Source organism: Sciurus vulgaris, assembly GCF_902686455.1.
Source record: "Sciurus vulgaris genome assembly, chromosome: 9".
Lineage (NCBI taxonomy): Eukaryota > Metazoa > Chordata > Mammalia > Rodentia > Sciuridae > Sciurus > Sciurus vulgaris.
The window spans coordinates 84,530,146-84,549,416 of NC_136469.1; the positions used below are offsets into that span (position 1 = coordinate 84,530,146).

Genomic DNA, 19,271 nt, shown 5'->3' on the forward strand with positions numbered 1-19,271 from the left:
TGACGGCTGGTGGCCAAACAAAAGCGGACAAAAACGGGGAAGCTTTATTGGAATTTGTCTATCGGGCAAAATTCCCAGCCCTCCTTGACGCTCTGCCTGCTTCCTTAGTTGTTCTGCTCCCGCCCATGCAGCCGCCTAAATCCTGACCTAGCAGTTTGCAGTTTCCTTCCTTCCTCCTTTCCTTCCTTTCCTTCCTTTCCTTTCCTTTCCTTTCCTTTTCCTTTTCCTTTCCTTTCCTTTCCTTTCCTTTCCTTTTCCTTTTCCTTTCCTTTCCTTTCCTTTCCTTTCCTTTCCTTTTCCTTTTCCTTTTCCTTTTCCTTTTCCTTTTCCTTTTCCTTTCCTTTCCTTTCCTTTCCTTCCTTCTTCTTTTTTTTTTTTTTTTTTGCACTAGGGATTGAACCCAGAGCCATTTCACTACTGAGCCACATCCTCAACCCATTTTATTTTATTTTTAATTTTGAGACAGGGTCTCACTAAATTGCTGAGGCTGACATCAAAATTGCAATCCTCCTGCCTCAGCCTCCCAAATAGCTGAGATTGCAGGCGTGTGCCAGTGTGCCTGGTGAAGGTGATTAAATGAAAATTTATCTTTAATTGGGGCAATGCTCCCTGCCTGTTTTTGAACTGCCACAAGAGAGGAAAGGGTATTTAAGGTACGAATAGCCTATCTGGCCCCTGTTGCCCATACCACTGTCATTTCCTGTTAAATGTGTTTCCTTCTCTTGCTTTTTGCTCTTCTTCCTGTTCTTAGTCCTTTCCCCAAGTTTCTGGGATGGGATTTAAGGAAGAAAGACAATGATATATGGAAGGTACATGATATGGACTGTGTTTTATATATAATAAATTTTTTCTCTACAACTAATAAAGATATTATTGTCTACTTTGTAAATGGCCAGAGAATTTCAGGCACATTATCTGGTATACAGTTTCTATGCTTGAAAATTAAGTATTGAACTGTTGAATATGTTAGGTCCTCAGCGTTTCCTCTTTATCTGCTGTTATTAATGTTCACCATCAATTTCCACATGGCTCCTGGATTACAATTGGTCTCTTCTGCTCCTGTGTGTCCTGCTTGTGATCCAACATTTTATTCTTCCATGTCCATTTCCACCAGCTCCTGTAGTGCATCAGGCACAATTCTATGATCAGAAGCCCAGCTGGGGAAGGTGAGTCATGTGGAGCAGGGGGACAGTTGTTTGTTGGGGTGGTGAATGAATTTTGGGTTTGTTTGAGCTATCTCAAGGCAGGGGCATTGCTCTTCGAAGAATTCTTGGTGAAAGTCCACCCATTTCACATCTCTCAGTTTATACTGCACCCTAGACAGCCCTAGAGTCAAATGCAGTAGGCTGGAAGTAGAGGAGGTGGACGTAACCTGGTAAGCCCCAACCAAGTTGTTTTTGTCATCTTCATCTGGTTTTCCTCGGGAAGTTCTTCACACTGAATCCCATTGGTGTTCCCACCCATTTAATAAAGCCTGTGGGCTCCATTTTGTTGTTAGATCCGGTCTCCATCAGAACTGGATCATCCCACCATGTCCCCGCTTTTCACTTATCTGTGTTTTTTCTTTATTTCTTAAATTTTTCATACTTTTAATATTTCTAATCTGACTCACCACCCTTATTTGGGCGTGATATGGTCTGTGTTTTAGATATAAAACATTACTCGAGTCATGATAGACAGTCTCTAAAAAGGGGATGGGACAGTTGTTAGAACTAGGAAATGAAGTTTGAAAGAAACAATGTGAAAGACCATGGGAACTATGAAGAAGGTAATCAGCAGGTAGCATCAATGACTCAGGCCCCACCCAGGCTTGCCACTAGGTAGATGTTAGAACTTGGCTCTACTCTTACAATTTAACTACTGAATATCACATTCTTCCTATTAAACCAGTGGTGAGCCCAATTATACCCTTCTTCTAGGGATAGTTTTTCCTTTTGTAAAGATTCAGGCTTTCTATAAACAGAAATATGAGATTTTGGAGAGAAAGACCCAGTGGCCACAAGCCAGGCTTCCGTGGCCCACACTAACCACATCAATATTAGGATTGTTATGTTCTCTTCACTGACCCATTTATTATTGTGAAATAATGTTTCCCTGTTTATATTCTTTGCTCTTAAATCTACTTTTTTCCATTAATGTTACTACTCCACCATTTCTTGATTAATATTAACATGGTATATTTTTATATCCTTTAACTTATTTATATTTTTGTATTTAAAAGTACAAAATATTCAGTGCATAGTTGGGGTTTTTGTCTTAATCTCATCTGACAATCTCTGCCTTTTAAATAGGATGTTTAGACCACTTATTTTTTTCCCTCTTGAGACATGGTCTTATTATGTTGCCCAGGCTGGCCTTGAACTTCTGGGCTCTAAGAATCTTCCTGCCTCAGCTTTCTGAGTAGCTGGGACTACAGATGTGTACCACTGGTTTTAAACTATGTGTTTAATGTAATTAATGATATAGCAGTTTAGTAAAACCCCCTGCAGGTAGGATGATGACAGGGAAACCAGTCTGTTGCAGTAATCAAATTAAGAAGTAATGATTTAACATTCATGAAATGTGAATAAAATCTATCATTACTAAAGATTGGATTTTTCGTATTAAATTTACTTTTCAGTGGAAACCTAACTCAGAAAACACTGAAACTAGAACATAATCTGTTGCTATAAAATACTGGTCTGGTATTCACAAAGGCTGGAAGACATAGGATTTGCAGGTGGAGCTGTAAGAGGTAAACTAACACTTGCTCCTTTGAACCTTTCAGCATGGGCCTGAGTATTTCTGATTTATTTCCAATTTTAGAAGCACTTTGTATTACCAATTGGAATGCACTTCCTCATGCTGTACCCAATTCAAATAGATATCATAAAATGCAATATTTTAAATACTAAACTCACAAATTGAAAAAAAAAAAGTAATGGTTTAAACTAAAGAAATAGTTCTGAAGATGGAGTAGGAAAGGGGCTGTAAACAAGAGATGTTAAGTGTATACAACCAACAGAAATGGAGTTTTGATGGATTTGTGTCCTACTGTAAGTACCTGGATGGATTTCAATGTTTGAAGAATTACACACACACACACACACACATTTCAGGGAGAAATAGAGAGAGTAGGGTACTTTATAGACAGTTCAGGATAAAAGACATTATATAAGAAAATAGCCCAATAAAAACAGTGCCAGGACTACAGGAAGACATTGTTTTAGGTGTCTGGATAGTTTTGCAGATTGCCTTATTTATTTCTAGTTTTTAAAATGCAGACTATGACAAGACAATTCCAGGACACCTGAGGTCCCTTAGAACAACTCCAGGCTTGATGATTAAAGGAAATGTTCACAGAATTTAGCATATAGTTGCACTTATGGTTAAGATTGCAGAAAAACATATACAAAAAAAAAAAAAAAAAAAAAACAAAAAAAACCCAAAAAAACCCGAAATCAGCAAAGGGAAAACACATGGTGCAAAGTCTGGGGGAAATCAGATGTAAGGTTCCCTGAGTCCCTTCTCAGTGTTATCACACAAGACACACTTAATTCCTATAGTAATAAAATGTTACTATATATGAAATGTTGTATACTAGGGAAGCTCATGAAAGTTTCAATGTCCAAGGTTTTTCTGAGGGGTGGTCATAGAGGCATCTGTTGCTTAACACATTCCAAAATTCCAGATTCCTGGAAGAAAGCAGGTGTCTACCACAAATTACACTGTTTTTACAATTAAGGCACAGTGAGCCACTCGTCAGTTAGGGAATGTTGGGAACCCTCCCCAAATCCAAGTCTCCTCGCCCCAAACCTTGCAATCCTGTAGGCCTTTCTAAGACTAGTGTCTGATCTTCTACTCTCTTTTTTGCAGATTGTCCCCGTTTCAGTTTTCTGTGGATTCACTAAGGGGCTACAAGATACTGGAGTGATAGCCTTCATCATATCTCCATTTAATTCACACTCTGGCCTCTGCAAAATTTAGATTGATCCCTATGAAAAGATCAGAAACAGTTCATAGTCACATGGCATGGACAACAGTATATACTCTTGCCCCAAGACGTTAATGCTGTTTCTTCTGTTATTATGTAATTAAAAAACTAGACCAGATAGACATTCTAAAGAAGTTTACTACATGAATGGATTATGTTAATCCAATGAAATAAGCAAGAAGTGACTAGTAAAATGGAGGCCTAGATAAAGCATCCATACTCTAGGTGAGATAAAAATCTATAAAAATTTCAGGGGCATATACAGTATCGTTAAAAATTTGGGGGAGGTGTGTCCAGTGATCCAGTACATCCCTCTCTAAAGTGAAAAGACAAATTATTACAATTTGTATGCCTTACTCTGAAGGAAGCACAATGGCTAATAGGTGTGTTTGGATTTTGAAGGTAGTCTATTTCACATCTAGGAATATTGCTCTTGCCTATATACCAGATGAGTTTTGGGTGAGGTATAAAACAGGAGGGGGGTATATGGGCAATTTTTATTGTGGTCTGACCCAAGACTGCCACTTGGGTTATCCAACTGGGAGTTACTGATGGAGGAAAAGATGTAGAAGAAATGAAAGCAAAACCTCTGAATATACTCTCCATTTTTCCCTGTCCATTTTGTTGATGTGAAAAAAAATCACAAGACACATTACTAGAGAAAATATTTTATTTTTCAAATAAATAATGGATTTTTCACAATTATTTCTATAAGAATTTTTATCTTTTTATTAAAATTAAATATATATTTAGTACATTTTCATATTTTCTCAAAGACTATGGTATAACTGTAGTTACCTTTAGCAACCAATCTATTTTCAGAAATTTAACCTGATATAGAGAAAAATACCATGTGAAGTCCTTCACATCTGATTTGGTACTGAAGTTGAACTGGCAGTATTGGTGTGTTCTGGGATTTAGTGGCCACTGTAAGCTTTAAAAACCAATGAGAACCCTTGGGGCAGCTTTGGCTGGATGGGGGATGATGTGGTTTTATATCATATACGACAGTTCTTCCAGGAAGAATTGGACAGGAATCTGTGGGACAAAGAACTGAGATATATACTGTTTAGGTATTTGTTTTTAGTGGCAGGTGGTGAGGACCCTATTTTTCAGGCAGATTTCTATTTGTAACCATTTCTGTGTAAGAGTAAAGAACAAATGGGAAGCTCTGGGTCCTTAATGAAACTAATATTTTACCCATAGTTACCTATTTCTCAGTGATACTGGGTCCATTTAAAAAAGAATGGGCTAAGTTTATCATGAGTACAAGTAGCACAAGTGACTATGGAAAGTAAAAATTGGGATTTTACTCTTGGAAAGGTTTCCCAGGCTTGACTTACTGCAATTAGCCAATAGAGTGATAGACCTTGGAGATACTATGTTTGAACTCTTACTTTTCTTCATTATACTGGATAATGAAGAAAGTGACTGCACTTGCTTTAATTTATATGCTCACAAATAGGGTAAAAAAAAAAAGTCTCAATCTCTATGGAAGTATTTCCATAAAACCTAAGATTTTACCCAAACATTTCATTATTCATCATGAATTCAAAATTAAATAGCTGAAGTAAATAACAGTTAATGAAAGATATATTTTTTTTAAGGTAGTAAAAAGATATGATCTTAGTGATTTTCTCAGCATTCTGCTTATCTTTCAAATGTGGGTAAAATCTGATTTAGAGGGACAGTTTGGACTCCTACATAAAAAAATGCATTAAAACAGAAAATTCTTAAATATGAAAAAATTCAAGTGACCATATCCTTACTGATATTAATGTAACACAAATAAAATTACCATGAACAAATGAGCACAAAATGCAGTTCATTTCTTATTAACACACAGAAAACAACTGATATTCAAATGCTTACTACCACAGCATGAACTTCTGAATGAGTCTTATTTATGTACATGTGCTTCAAAGTACATTATGACTTTTGGTCAATACTTTTATCCTAACCACAGTATTAATGGCTCATAAGTCCAGTTGTTCTAGTAAGAAATTAGGAGAGAAGCTAAATTCTTGACACTTGGATCTTTCAGAAAACAGCTAAGTTATTCCTTTGTATATTTGGTAAGAAGTTATTCTAAAATTGTTTTACATACCTATTTCTCTCAATAAAAGCCTTTGAACAGGGCTGGGGATATAGCTCAGTTGGTAGAGCGCTTGCCTTGCAAGCACAAGGCCCTGGGTTCAATCCCCAGCACCGCCAAAAAAAAAAAAGCCTTTGACCAAAAATCTACTCTTCTAATTCCTATTTCCACTGAAGGACCCATTTATTATTTTTAATGCTGTATTCTACATTTTGTAGATTTTAAAATTTCAGCAATATTATCTTCTATAAAATACAAAGCAACACTGTAAGAATTCAGCTAAGTCTGGCATTCAGACTATGAAGATACTTTTATGAAATAAGTCATGAAGCAAAATGTTGAGAGCTGTTAATGCAGCTAACCGTTTAAAGATCACATTTATGACCCTTTTTTTTGTTTTAAAAACTATTTTGGTTTACATCAACGTGTCCCTCAACAGAAGGAATGATACACTCTACTGAAAAACTGAGACCTTGTAAATGGTCTTCTTAAATTGGCTCTTAATAATTTTAATAGCTAGCAAATCTTTATTAGGTGTTATTCTCAGGGTCAGGATTATGGGCAGTAAAAAAGAGACTTATAAGATCCTTTAGTATTAGAAGTAACTAGAATAACTTGGATTGGCTCCAAGGTAGATGTGTGTTATATAAATGAATTCTGCTTTATAGTACAACACTTTTAAAATTTCAATGTATTTATCATAAAGTATACTCAAGGTATTCATCTGAAGCTAAAAATCTGATGCCACTGAGTAAGTGTCCAGTTCCTGCTATTTTATCTTAACGTAGCTAATTTGATGTCATTTTCTTACTTCGGTGGAATTTTCTTGAGTTTTTAACATCTTACTACAGTGACTTGGCACTAGTGTAAGTCTGTAAAAACATAATTGTCAGAAGTCACACAAAAACATGATAACTGTAATATTTCTGCACATCTTCAAAAGAGTCTTTGGAAAACAACTACAATGCATAATGCTCCAGAGAATCCAAAGTACCGTCAGTGATGGATATTATTTAGTGATGGTACATGAGAATTGTTTTCTAAAAAGTTGTATCAATGTCAATTTTAGGTAGAACATGAAATTACTTCATGAAATAGTCTCATTCTATGCTTTCCTGACAACACTCCCAACAGAAAGCATCCAGTCTATTTGCTGTTTCTTGGCTGATCAGACATTCATCCTGTAATTCCCTGATTGTCTTCCTCAATGATTTTTGGAAATGTTTTTCTCGGTCTAAAACATTCCGTAGACTTTCCTTGGTATCCTCTAGCTCGCTGATCACATGATCTAATTTAAGCTTAAGTTTCTTTGGACTGTCCATTACACTGTAGCTATGTTCCTAAAAATATAAACACCGAGTTATTAAATCAGACAGACAAGTACTAAGATAAATGTTTATTACTAGGCTTCGGTTATTTCTCCATTTATGAAGTGCTGAGATCTTTAAGTTGGTGATACATAAAGACTTAAAGAATTTAGGGAGAAGACGGGTTTAGTGACAACATTCAGAGTGCCCAGATCTCTCTTTTTTTCTAAGGCTAGGTACACCTGAGTACAGAACATTTGGCTGGGAAGCACTTCTTATCTGGGGGTTCATATCTGCTATGAACTTCACGACACTGCGATTATACAGCTTTCATTTGTTAAGTGTAGCAGTGATAAGCTTAATTTTTATTACCCATGTTTAAATTGTTAAATTTTTAACTGAGTTACTTTTGATGAATATTTCACTCTGTAAAAGATGAGAAAGAGTACTGGAGCAGCTCTTCAGGTTGGGTGTTAGGTATTTAGAGAGGACTCTGGTCTTGGTATTTTAAAGAGATAATTTAACTCCTCTCAATATTTATTATGTTTATGCTTAAGTGTGCTGGGCATACATTTTTTTCATTTTGATTTGAAAATAGAGAAAATAACACTGACATATCTTATACAGTTCCTATACAATAATTTTGAAAAGTTGCTGCTTAATATTAAAATTAGTGAAGACTTCTCGGCTTCTAGCCAAGATAAAGTAAAAGAGTGGCTTGACTCCTACCCCAAAACAACAATGCATGGCTAAAAGACTTGAAAGATAAGTTTTGAAGATAATGTATTCTGGGCAAGGAAGGTAGCTTCTACTATGAACAAAGGGAAAACAAAGAGGCGAACTATGTGATTGCTCCAGAGAGTTTGTAGGCCTCAGTGAAAGACGGGGAAACCCATGCAGAGATAGGCAGACAAGAGGTGAGGAGAGAGTGCCAAATATCCAGGGAAACCAAGTTGGTTAACATTTACAGAATGAAGTACTAGAAAGGAGAAAGTCTCCCCGAGTGAAAACTCTGGAGATCTTCAGAGACACCGTCTTGAATACAGCACTGAGTAAGATAAGTAGATGCATGTGAGGAAACTACTCAAGGCTGAGGAAAGGCCAATCAGAAAATATCACAATGTAAGGAGCTCACAGGGCACGGACACTATTCCCCACCAGCCAGATGAGAAACTAAGATTTATGGGACACTGAGTAGTATACATGAAAGGGTCTTGCTTCTAGTGGATAATGAATACTCTGAGACTAAGCACTGTTCTATTCCTGCCAAGAATAACAAATCTGAAAGGACCAAACTGTTTCTAAATACCTATATTCAAAAATAAAGCTCAAGAAAGAGGATACAAAAATTTAGAAAATTAAAATCCATATTATATGGCACACAAAATTTACTAAGTATATAAATAAGAAAAAAAAAAAAAAAAGCCATAACAACAGATAAACTGATTGATGAAAATTAACCCAGAACTGATATAAATGTTAATTATTAACACAGGAGGGAATTAAGGCTATTTAAAAAAACTGTACTACATATATTAAAAAAGTTAAGTAAAGACATGAAAAATATAAAAAAGACTCATAGGACATCTATGGTTAAAGGTTACAATGTATGGGGTGAAAAATATACTGGAGAGAGTGGCAGATTAGACATTCAGAAGAAAAGATCAGTGAATGTGAAGATATAACAAAAGGAACTACTGAGAATGGATGAGAGAGAAAAACAGGGAATAGTAAAAAAACAAAACAAAAAGCAGAGCTAGTAGTACAATTCCAGACACCTAACATATATGTAATTAGATTCCCTAAAGAAGAAGAAAGGAAAGTTGGAATAGGAAGAAATATTTGTGGACAAAATTTTTCCAATTCGATAAAAAATATGAGCTCAGATTAAAAACAAAAATAAAAAAACCTTCAACAACTCAACAAATCCCAAGTACAAGAAACAAAGAAAACTAAACCAACACAAAGCAAAAAGGCAAAAAATGCAAAATGTGAGAAAAAAAGAAAAAGCAAAAAATATGATAGGAGTTTTAGAAATAATGCATGTAAGAATACAATGGAGTAATATTTTTAAAAGCACTAAAAACAAAAAACCCAAAACTGTCAATCCAGAATTTAACACCTAGTTAAAGTAATTTTCAAAAATGAAGACTAAAAATGACGTTTTCAGACACAGAAATGCTGAGGTAATTCATTACCAACACAGATATACCATAAATAATATTAAAATAAGGTCCTCAGGCAAAATGATACCGGATGGAAATATGGTCTTATATAAAGAACTGAAAAGCAGTAAAAATGGCAACTACATGAACAATAAATAAGATTTTTTTTTGTTTTTTTAATCTCTTCAAAAAAATCTTATTGTTCAAACAAAAATAGTAACAACATAGTGCATAGTTTATAGCACATGTAAAACTAAAATATGTAACAATAGCACAAAGACTGAGAGTACCGGAAGTATACTATTATACCATTTATATATATGCATATATATTCATAATACATACTTTATAAACATATACACACATGTGAATGGACTATCACTTGAATGTAGCCTGTGACAGGGTAAAGCTATACTGTTACAATCCTACATACAACTACTAAAATAAAGCAAAGAATTACAGTTTATAAGTGAAAAAAGAAGATAAAATAAAATAAAAATTAATTAATCCAAAAGAAGGCAGCAAAAGAAGAAAATGGGGGAAAAATGCCACTGGAACAAATAGGAAATAGGAAAATGACAGATCTAATCTTTTCTATATCAATCATTACCTTTAGTATAAATAGTCTAAACAACCCAAATAAAAGGCAGAAATAATCAGATTGGATTTTATAAAAAGAGCAAAATTCAACAATATATGCTGCCTAAAAATACTGTACTTCACAAAGATAACAATAACACTAATAAGAAAGCAAGCTACAGTGTGTATAATATATCAAAGTAAATTTCAGACCTGGTCCACTACCAGGTATAATGAAAATCATTTCTTAAATATAAAGGGCTTATTTTATCAAAACATAGTAATCTTAAATGTTTATATACCTGATAATAGTACTTCAAAATATAATATACAAAACTAATTCCAACTACAAGGAAAATAACACAAATCCACAATTATTTGAGAAGATTTTAACACCCCTATCTCAAAAATAGATAAAACAAGTAGACAGAAATTCAGTAAGGATTAGGAAGATTTGAACAACACTATCAATCACCTTGACCTACTTGATACTTACAGCACATTCCAACTAACACCAGCAGCAGAACTCACAGTCATTGCAAATGGACAAAGAACATTTATCAAGATAGACCATATTCTGGGTTATAAAATACATCTCAATAAATTTAGAAAGGTTCAACCTATAAAATGTACATCTTCTGACCACAGTAGAATTAAATTAGAAATTAGTAATAGATAACTGAAAACTTCTCAATAATGGAAACTACATAATACACTTCTAAATAACACATGGTTCAAATAACAAATCAAAATATAATCAAACTATTTTGAAGCGAATGACAATGAAAACACAACATATATAATTTGTGGAACACCATACTTTTGGAGAGACCAATACCACTAAAGCAATACTTTGAGAAATTAACACATGGAATACCTACGCTGGAGAAAAAAGTCTCAACAATTAACTTGGCTTCCACCTTAATTAGAAAAAGATAAAAGTAAATTTTACTTAAATAAGTACAAAAAAGGAAATAATAGAGATAAGTGGAAATCAGTGAGGTAGAAAGAAAATGAAAGTTCTTTGACAAGATCAATGAAATTGTTACATCTATAGGCAGACTAATCAGCAACATAAAAGAACAAAAACAAATTGCCAGAAATGATCAGAAATGAGAGATATGACATCACTACCGATTTTATAGGTATTAAAATGATTAATAAGTAAATGTTATGAACAACTGTGATAAATAGACAAATTCCTTGAAAATCACAAGCTACTTAAAAAAAAAAAAAAAAACAACTTTTTTCTCATGAAGAAAACCACTGATCTAGATAGCTTTAATGGAGTATATCAAATACAGGAGAAACTATCATTGAAAACAAAATTTTCCAGCAAACTGAAAAAGTTGGCAATATTTTACAACTCACTTTTTGAGGTTTTATTCTGATACTGAAACCAGATAAATATATTATAAGGAAAAAAACACTATAGGTTATGTATCTCTCTTAAACATACAAAAAAGAAAGGTTAAAAATTGAACATACCAAGTCCAACAATATATAAAAGGGATAATGCATCGCTAAGTAAGGTTTAGTCCAGGAAAAAAGATTGATTTCCCATTCGAAAATCAATTGATATGATTCATCATATTAACAAACTAAAAGTGAAAAATCATTTGAGCCCTCAATAGCTACAGAAGTGGCATCTGACAAAACCAACATTTATTTCTGATAAAACGTCTTAACAAACTAGGAATGGAAGGGCATTTAACCCAATAAAAGGGATTTATGAAAAACATATCTAAATCACATTTAACAGTGAAGGACTAAATGCCCTCCTCCTAAAATCAGGAATAAGGCAGTTCTTAATTCTTCTGTTTGCCATACTCTAAGAGGTTCAGGGTGGTACAATAAGCAAGAGAAAGAAATGAAAGGCATCCATATTAGAAAAGAAGAACTAAAACTCTTTTTAATCACAGAAAATATGATGATGTGGAAATATCTACAAAATCTGATAACCTTACAAAAAATCTGCTATAATTAATGAGTTCAGCAAGTTCACTAGATATAAGATCAATACAGAAAAATCAATTGTATTTCTGCATTCTAGTAGAAAAAAACAAAATGCCATTTATAACAGCATCCAAATACATAAAATACTAAGGGATAAATCTGACAAAGTAGAATACCCATGTAATAAAAACTATAATACAACTCTGAGTGAAGTTAAAGACCTAAATAAATGGAAATATTCTGAGATCATATGTTGAAAGACTATCAATTCTTCCCAAATGGATCTATAGCTTCAATACAAAACTAACAAAAATTCCAGCAGGTTTTTTGGTAGAAATTTACAAAGTAATTCTACAACTCACATTAAAATGCCTAAAAAAAGAACATATAATAGCTATAACAACTTTTGAAAAAGAATGAAGTGTAAGAACTGACACTGCCTGATTTTAAGAATTACTATAAAGCTATGTAACAGATTTATATTCCAGGTCTGACCATAACATATAAAGGCAACAAATATATAAATGTAAGTCTGAATCTCTATATATGTATGCCTGTTTTTCAAGAAAATCTAATGATAAAGCTATTTTTATTAGATATTTTCACATAGAAAATGTAGTATTTAAGAATTATTTTCTTGGTAGAAATATCCTGGTGAAAGCGTTCTTTGAATTAAATATGTAACCAAAGAATGAACAACTTCTATATTGTTCTGCCTATATACAAATTATAATGGCTCTGGGAAGCAATATTATCGGGAGATTATTACGTATTTATAAAAAGAACTGAAAAACTTAAATCCCCAGTTTTTGCCAAGATTCTGAAAAAGTCTAAAAGGACATGTTCATCCTGAAAGTATTAACATTAGTTCAGTAAGCAATTTTACTTACAAAAATGAACTGGGCTTGGAATTCTTCAATACATGAGGAAGAACCAACAAGCTGGTGACTGTGGTTTGTGACTGGAAGTGTTCTGAGGGTGAAGTTTTTTCTACAATGAAGCTTTTCTTTTTTCTCCTGTTAAGAACAGTTAGTAACAATCATTGAGACAGTCTTATCTTTTCTCAAATTCTTATTTCTTAACTTTGTGTAGTGAAATTAATATCAACTATTAAAAATACATTATATTGTATAGCCAGTGGGGGAGTGATAATAGCCAAAATAGCGTGCTACTTTCTTAGAACTTGAAAGAAATATCTAGAAGTAGATCAAGTAGATAAATGCCTCCAGGATGAAAGTGGCATTCTAAATAAGTACAGAAAGTTTATAAATCATGTTATAAAAATCAACTGACTAAGGAAAGCAAAAAAGGTGGCAAAACAGCTCCGTTGGGAGAGTCAGACTGAGGAAAGGCAGTTATATCTTTTATAAATAACAAACCACAATGAAATCCTATGTACTGAAAATTTATGTAAAAAGGAAAACCACAAGAAACTATTAAAATGTAGGGAATATTTATATCATCTTAAGGTAGAGAAGGCGAAAATCATACAACGCAAAAAAATATATTCAACTGACTACATACAAAAGTTCGAATTGAAAAAATCAAAACAGAATAAACCCATGCCATAATCAGAACTAATGATAATGAAAGGTAGCTGCAACAAAGGTAACAGCTAAACGATTCATATTCTCAATGTTTTCAAATAGCAGCTAAGAAAAAGATGAAGATACATGAGGACCCAAATAAGTAACTCATAAGAAATACAAATGTCCAATAAAACACATGAAAAAAATGTAGAAATCACCAGTATTCAAAGATAAAACATTAAGATTTCATTTTTTTTTTTCTATCAAATTTTCACAAAGGTTAAGAAAACAAGTTACACCAGGAATTGAGGTAGGTGGACACACTGGCATAGCCAATGGGGGAGTAGGCTGTGCAAGCTTTATAGTGAGTCTTTGGTAGGTCTATATAGAGAGCATCTTTAAAAATCTAGGTAATCTTTGACTTTACAACTTTATTTCCAGGAATTCAGTTCAATAAAATAAGGATATGAATAATGATCACTACAATAATATCCATTTTCCTGTTACTAGATGATAACATATATGCAATGCTGGGGCTTGATTACATAAACTACTGTGCATATATGCAGGATTAACTGCTCTATGGTCATTAAATATGAGCTATAAATTCTGCCAAATACTGGCAAGAATTCCTGAAGGATCTGCCATGAAGAATGATAAAATTATGGCATCTGCAGGCAAATGGATGAAATTGGAGGATATCATGCTATGTGAGATAAGCCAATCTCAAAAAACTAAAGGACAAATGATCTCGCTGATAAGCGGATGAGGACATATAATGGGGGGTAGGAGGGGTTAGCGTTAGGGTTAGGGTTAGGGTTAGGGTTAGGGATAAGGAGGGTGTTAAGAATGGAGGAAGGAACGACTGTATAGAGGGAAAAGAGGAGTGGGAGAGGTGGGGGGGAAGGGAAAAAATAACAGAATGAATCAAACAACATGGCCCTATGTAAATTTATGATTTAAAAAAAAAATTCCTGAGGAACTTTTATATACTGATGACGAGACTGTAAATTTATGAAATTACTTTGGAAAACTATTGCAATATCTACATAAACTGAACATATTCATCCTAGGACTCAACAATTCCTATTTTTAACAGAAATATATACACATGTACTCTATTAAAAATGTGTATATAAATCCACCAAAAGACATGAATAAAAATATTCACAGTTGCATTTATGATAGCATCAGTGAAAAAAAAAAACTCAAAATGTTTACCAACAAAATGGAGAAATTAGTTTATTAATACAAAGGAATACTATATAACAAAGAAAATAAATGGACAACTATTACACACAACATGGATGAATCACACAAAAGATTGAGCTCAAGAAGCCAGTGTCACTTGTAGGTAAGACTCCCTTTATATAACTGATAATGATAGAAGTCAGGATAGTAGTTACCTCTGAGACGGTGGTGACTGAGGAAGACCAAGAGGGAGACGTCTGGGGAACTACCAATGTGTTATACCTTGGTCTGAGGGGAGTTTGATGAGTATATTCATTCTGAAAACTCAGTGATCTACATACTTAGGGTGTGTTCAATTTTCCATACACACATACTTTAAATTAAAAAGACTAATACTCTATATAGTTTCTCTTAAAATGTGATCTTAATGTGCAGTACAAACATGTGGGATGCTTGTTAAAAAGTACAGATTCCTGGATTCCAACCCAAACAACTTAATCAAGTACTTTGGGATTGGGGCATAATATTCTGTATTTTAAACAAATCCTTGGATAACTTATGTATGTAGACTAAAGTTTGAAAGGCATTGTTGTGGGAAAGTATTTCATATTATGAAGAGTGGATTCTGGAACCCAAATGTAGTTTCAAATCCAGTCTCTGCTGTTTTAAAGCTGTGTGACTCTGGAAAAGGCATTCCAGTTCTCTGGGTCTTAGGTTCCTAAAGTAATAAAATGAGAATAATAAGAGTACTTACCTCATGTGGTTGTTCTGAGGACTAAATGAGTTAATACATATGTAAAATGCTTACATATAAACAGTAAGCACTATATAAATGTAAAAAACACAAAATAAAATAATAAAGAAAAGGACACCGAAATTCTATAAGATTATCTACACATAGATGAATTTATACAAAATGTATACATCCAATCAACTGGAAAGTTACACATCCAGGTGTTTATTATTTCTGGATTATCCGATTATTATTTTTATTTGAGCTTTTCCTTCTTTACTTAATTTCCTATAATGAAAAAGGAAATAATTTTTGAAAGTTAGCTACTTATGGTTTATTCATTATGCCCACAAAATTTCTTACTTAACAGCTAGATGACACTCTGCTGGCAGGGAAGAAAAACCTTTAAAGCAAACTGCATAAGATTTTGTACACTTACTAACATGGAAGAAAGTGAGGCAGTCTCTACTTGGTCACTCAGGCACTGTGACCAGCTGTAGAGAGCGCTCAAGACTGCATGGGAGCAGGTGCGCTTCTGGATGATTTCCCATATTCCTAACTGTGAGGAAGGAAATACCTTTTATATTTCTTTGAATTTTCCACATTTGAATCCATCAGTCAGTCCATAATTTTGGAAGTAAATACATTCTCAGGTATAAATATACAAAGAGAGATACTGAGGGGAGGCAGTGAACCCATGGCACTATCACTAAGAAAAAAACAGAACTCAACTAGAGTTTAGTTTCTCAACCCTTGTATTTTCTTTTCTCCTTTCCTTCTCCTGTTCTTATCCTTCTCTTCATGTCTTTTTCTCTCTTTTGTCCTATCTAGGCTTTAAAACTGTGTGTAGTGGCTGCTCATGGAAAAATACTTTGGTCCTGTTAAGTAATTTAGCTCTTGATTTCTCAAGGACTGCTAATTTGGAATTTCTGTTCAACTTTCTCAAGTTAACCCCTGCTTTTTAGACACAAATAAGTTATGCTGATTCCTAAAGTTGGCCCACTTTATCAAGTCTACATAGTAATGAATGAATATTTATGAGTGGCTACTAATTTAAATTACTTTTACTATACATCACAAAAGCTGAAGCTGCCTTCTACAAATTTAAAAACTCAAAGAACATGCTTCAAATGAATAAGCAAATAATAAAAATAAAGGCAAGAGTAGTGCAGGTTCTTCAAAAGTACCACAGGAAGTGAGTACTGATGGTAAGCAGCATCTTGTAAACAAACCTGTAAATGATATGGGGAATCAAAGATAGAAGGAATGACTCCAGGTTTTAGTTTAATATTTGGAGCACTTCTGTCAAAATCTGTCTTCTTAAAGTGCCTTGAACACAATACATCTCCTTTTTTAGGCTCCCAAATGCCTGCAGCATTCACATCAAGTCTTTTCATTGCTAAAACCCATTTTCTTTTGATATTTTCATCTGTGGGGAATCTAGGAAAAAATACAAAAATACTTTAAAACCAAATATATATATATATATACTATTGATATATCCTTGAATTAAATCTTTCTTAAATGTCTGTGGCTAAACTGACCCCTTAGGTTGTTATTACTCTTGAGAACTGCAATATTTAGGAAACTATGATTCATGCTGTGTAACTCAGTTTTAATACTCATATTTTCTGCCAATCATTCTGCAGTCATATGGCCTTCATTTAAATTTCCTGTCATGTTTTATAGAAGAAAAGTTCCAATGTATATTCAGCACCTTATAGTAAGATATGCAACTGATGAATTTTCTTCATCCAGAGATGATAAGGAATATCACTTGGGTCTTTTATCTGAAGTGATATCCAGAATTCATCCCTGATGAATAGGGCCTTTGTACATTTATTTTTCTGTCAGTATCAAAAGATTGCTTAGTACAGCATTTAATATACAGAAGGTCCATAAATGCTTAGCAAATGCATCCAGAGAATAGCTAGCTGCAGGACTGAGTTCTGTAGATCAGAACTATTTTGAGAGATTTGGAGCCCAATCATTTTATCTCTTCCAATTTTCTAAGCTGGCTGAAATCTTTTTGGAATAAAGTGGGGTACACATAATCATTTTCCATATACCTAGCAAAGTAGCTAGCAGATCTTTCTCTAGTACACAGTACAGTGCTTGGCACAACAGCAGCAAAGTAAACCTTTAGGAGCTGAACAATTATTGAATTCTATTATTCTCCTATGGCTGTCAGGGGAATGGCTAAAATACTACATGTGGATCATCTTGATTTATTCTGGAATACAAGTCTGAACTTATTTATATTTTATCACCTATTTCTAAATAGAAAAGACAATATATTTGAGCTAAGATCCTTCATTCAGATTGTAAACTACATGTAAACATTGAACTTCTTTAAAGAAAATACAATGTTAAAACACAAAGTAATAACATTAGCAAAAAATGAGTTTGATGATATATCTGTTAGTCTCTGATACCTTGGTGGTTATCTTAAAACTTCTACACTAAATTACTTATAATTTACACTTTTAAGTGTACGGGTGTCAAATTTAACAAGAAGTTTACTTAAAAAGAACTTGGGAACTAAAGTTCTAAACTGAAGCCTTAAGTAGAACTGTTTACTTTTTATAAAACTCAAAAATACTTGGCTTAACTACAGCAGTCTTACACATGAAATGTCAGTCCTTTTAACTTGGAATTTGGCAAACAGCGAGAAGCACATCCAATGGCCGAGCAACATTTCACCATGATTTTAGCAACTCATAACAGAACTGAAAGAAAATTGAAACAGTGTTAGTAACTTCAAAGCCAAAGGGAAATATATTTACCTTTACCAGTGCATTACAGGAAATATGAAATCATGTGAGAAGGCCAAAGGCAAATATTTTTGTCCAACAACTGCCTGCAACTTTGCTCATATAATTTTCTAAGGGCTTGGCATTTTATTAGTAAGGCTAGACATATTTGTCTGTGCTCCCTGGGTGTATGAGTTTAATTTGTAAACACAAACATTTTCCTTCTACTTCCTTACAGACAGCAGATTCTGCCACAGGCCTTTGCACACTAACTCCTCCTGGCATACGATCTGCCACTCATTTTTCAGTCTCAGTTCCTGTCCACCTCACCAGGGAAATATTCCCTGACACCTAGACTAAGGCAGATCCTCTCTAACATCAGTTCTCTCAGAACACACACTTCTTAACTTTTCCAAGTTAAAAATCTTACATTTATTGCAGGGATTTTTTGATTGTTTTTTAACCCCACCCGTCTGTGAGTTCCATCACAGGAATGGTAGGCAGGCCTGTTGTGTCTCACTTTTTGTCCTCACGATTTGGCTGATAACCTGCACGCGACAAATGTTAATGCATATTTTGAAAGAATGAAAGAGAGCAAGAAAAGGGACTGGAACGTGAGGCAGCAGCAGCTCTAGTTCACGGGACGAGCTCCGCCCCTTTCTCGAGGCGCCCCGCAGCCGGAGGGAGAGAGGGAGGGGCCATCCAGTCACAGGTGCCGATGCGGCCGAAGAACGTCCCTTTCTCAGGGGCGACGCGGCGTCTCTACGCCGCTGCGGTCCTCCTCGCTCCAAACTACGCCCCAGGATCTGGGCAGGCGGCGATGCCAGGGGAAAAGAGCCAATCTAAGAGTTATTACCGTTAGCAGCGAAGACGACGACTAACGTCGAAGACGGAGATTGCGTCTCCCTTTGCTTCCGCCCCGTAGCCCCGGGAACCGGAAATCCGGCTGCCCCGGGTCACGTGATCGACCGCCATATCTACTCTGGTGTC

General features: G+C 34.4%; 1 protein-coding gene across 2 annotated transcripts; it reads right to left on the minus strand.

Moving 5' to 3' along the window:
• Positions 1-5,413: 5,413 nt before the first annotated feature.
• Positions 5,414-19,241, minus strand: THAP6 (THAP domain containing 6). 2 transcript variants are annotated; one of them, XM_079153863.1, is made up of 5 exons: positions 19,138-19,241; positions 18,155-18,257; positions 16,761-16,968; positions 12,966-13,091; positions 5,414-7,408 (listed from the first exon to the last, which is right to left on the minus strand). In XM_079153863.1, the coding sequence occupies exons 2-5, from the start codon at positions 18,232-18,234 to the stop codon at positions 7,169-7,171; spliced, it is 654 nt and encodes a 217-aa protein (XP_079009989.1). In that variant the 5' UTR covers positions 18,235-18,257; positions 19,138-19,241; the 3' UTR covers positions 5,414-7,168. The 2 variants fall into 2 exon arrangements, with proteins under 2 accessions (XP_079009989.1, XP_079009990.1); XM_079153864.1 differs by having other exon boundaries at positions 18,712-19,197.
• Between the last annotated feature and the right edge of the window lie 30 nt (positions 19,242-19,271).

Excerpts from the sequence above, each read along its gene's own strand:
- THAP6 (XM_079153863.1), bottom strand. The coding sequence starts at position 18,234 with ATGGTGAAATGTTGCTCGGCCATTGGATGTGCTTCTCGCTGTTTGCCA. Across the intron at positions 13,092-16,760 it reads ATTCCCCATATCATTTACAG|GAGAAAAAAGAAAAGCTTCA; the intron begins GTTTGTTTACAA and ends TGTTCTTAACAG. Across the intron at positions 7,409-12,965 it reads TCCAAGCCCAGTTCATTTTT|GAACATAGCTACAGTGTAAT; the intron begins GTAAGTAAAATT and ends TTATATTTTTAG.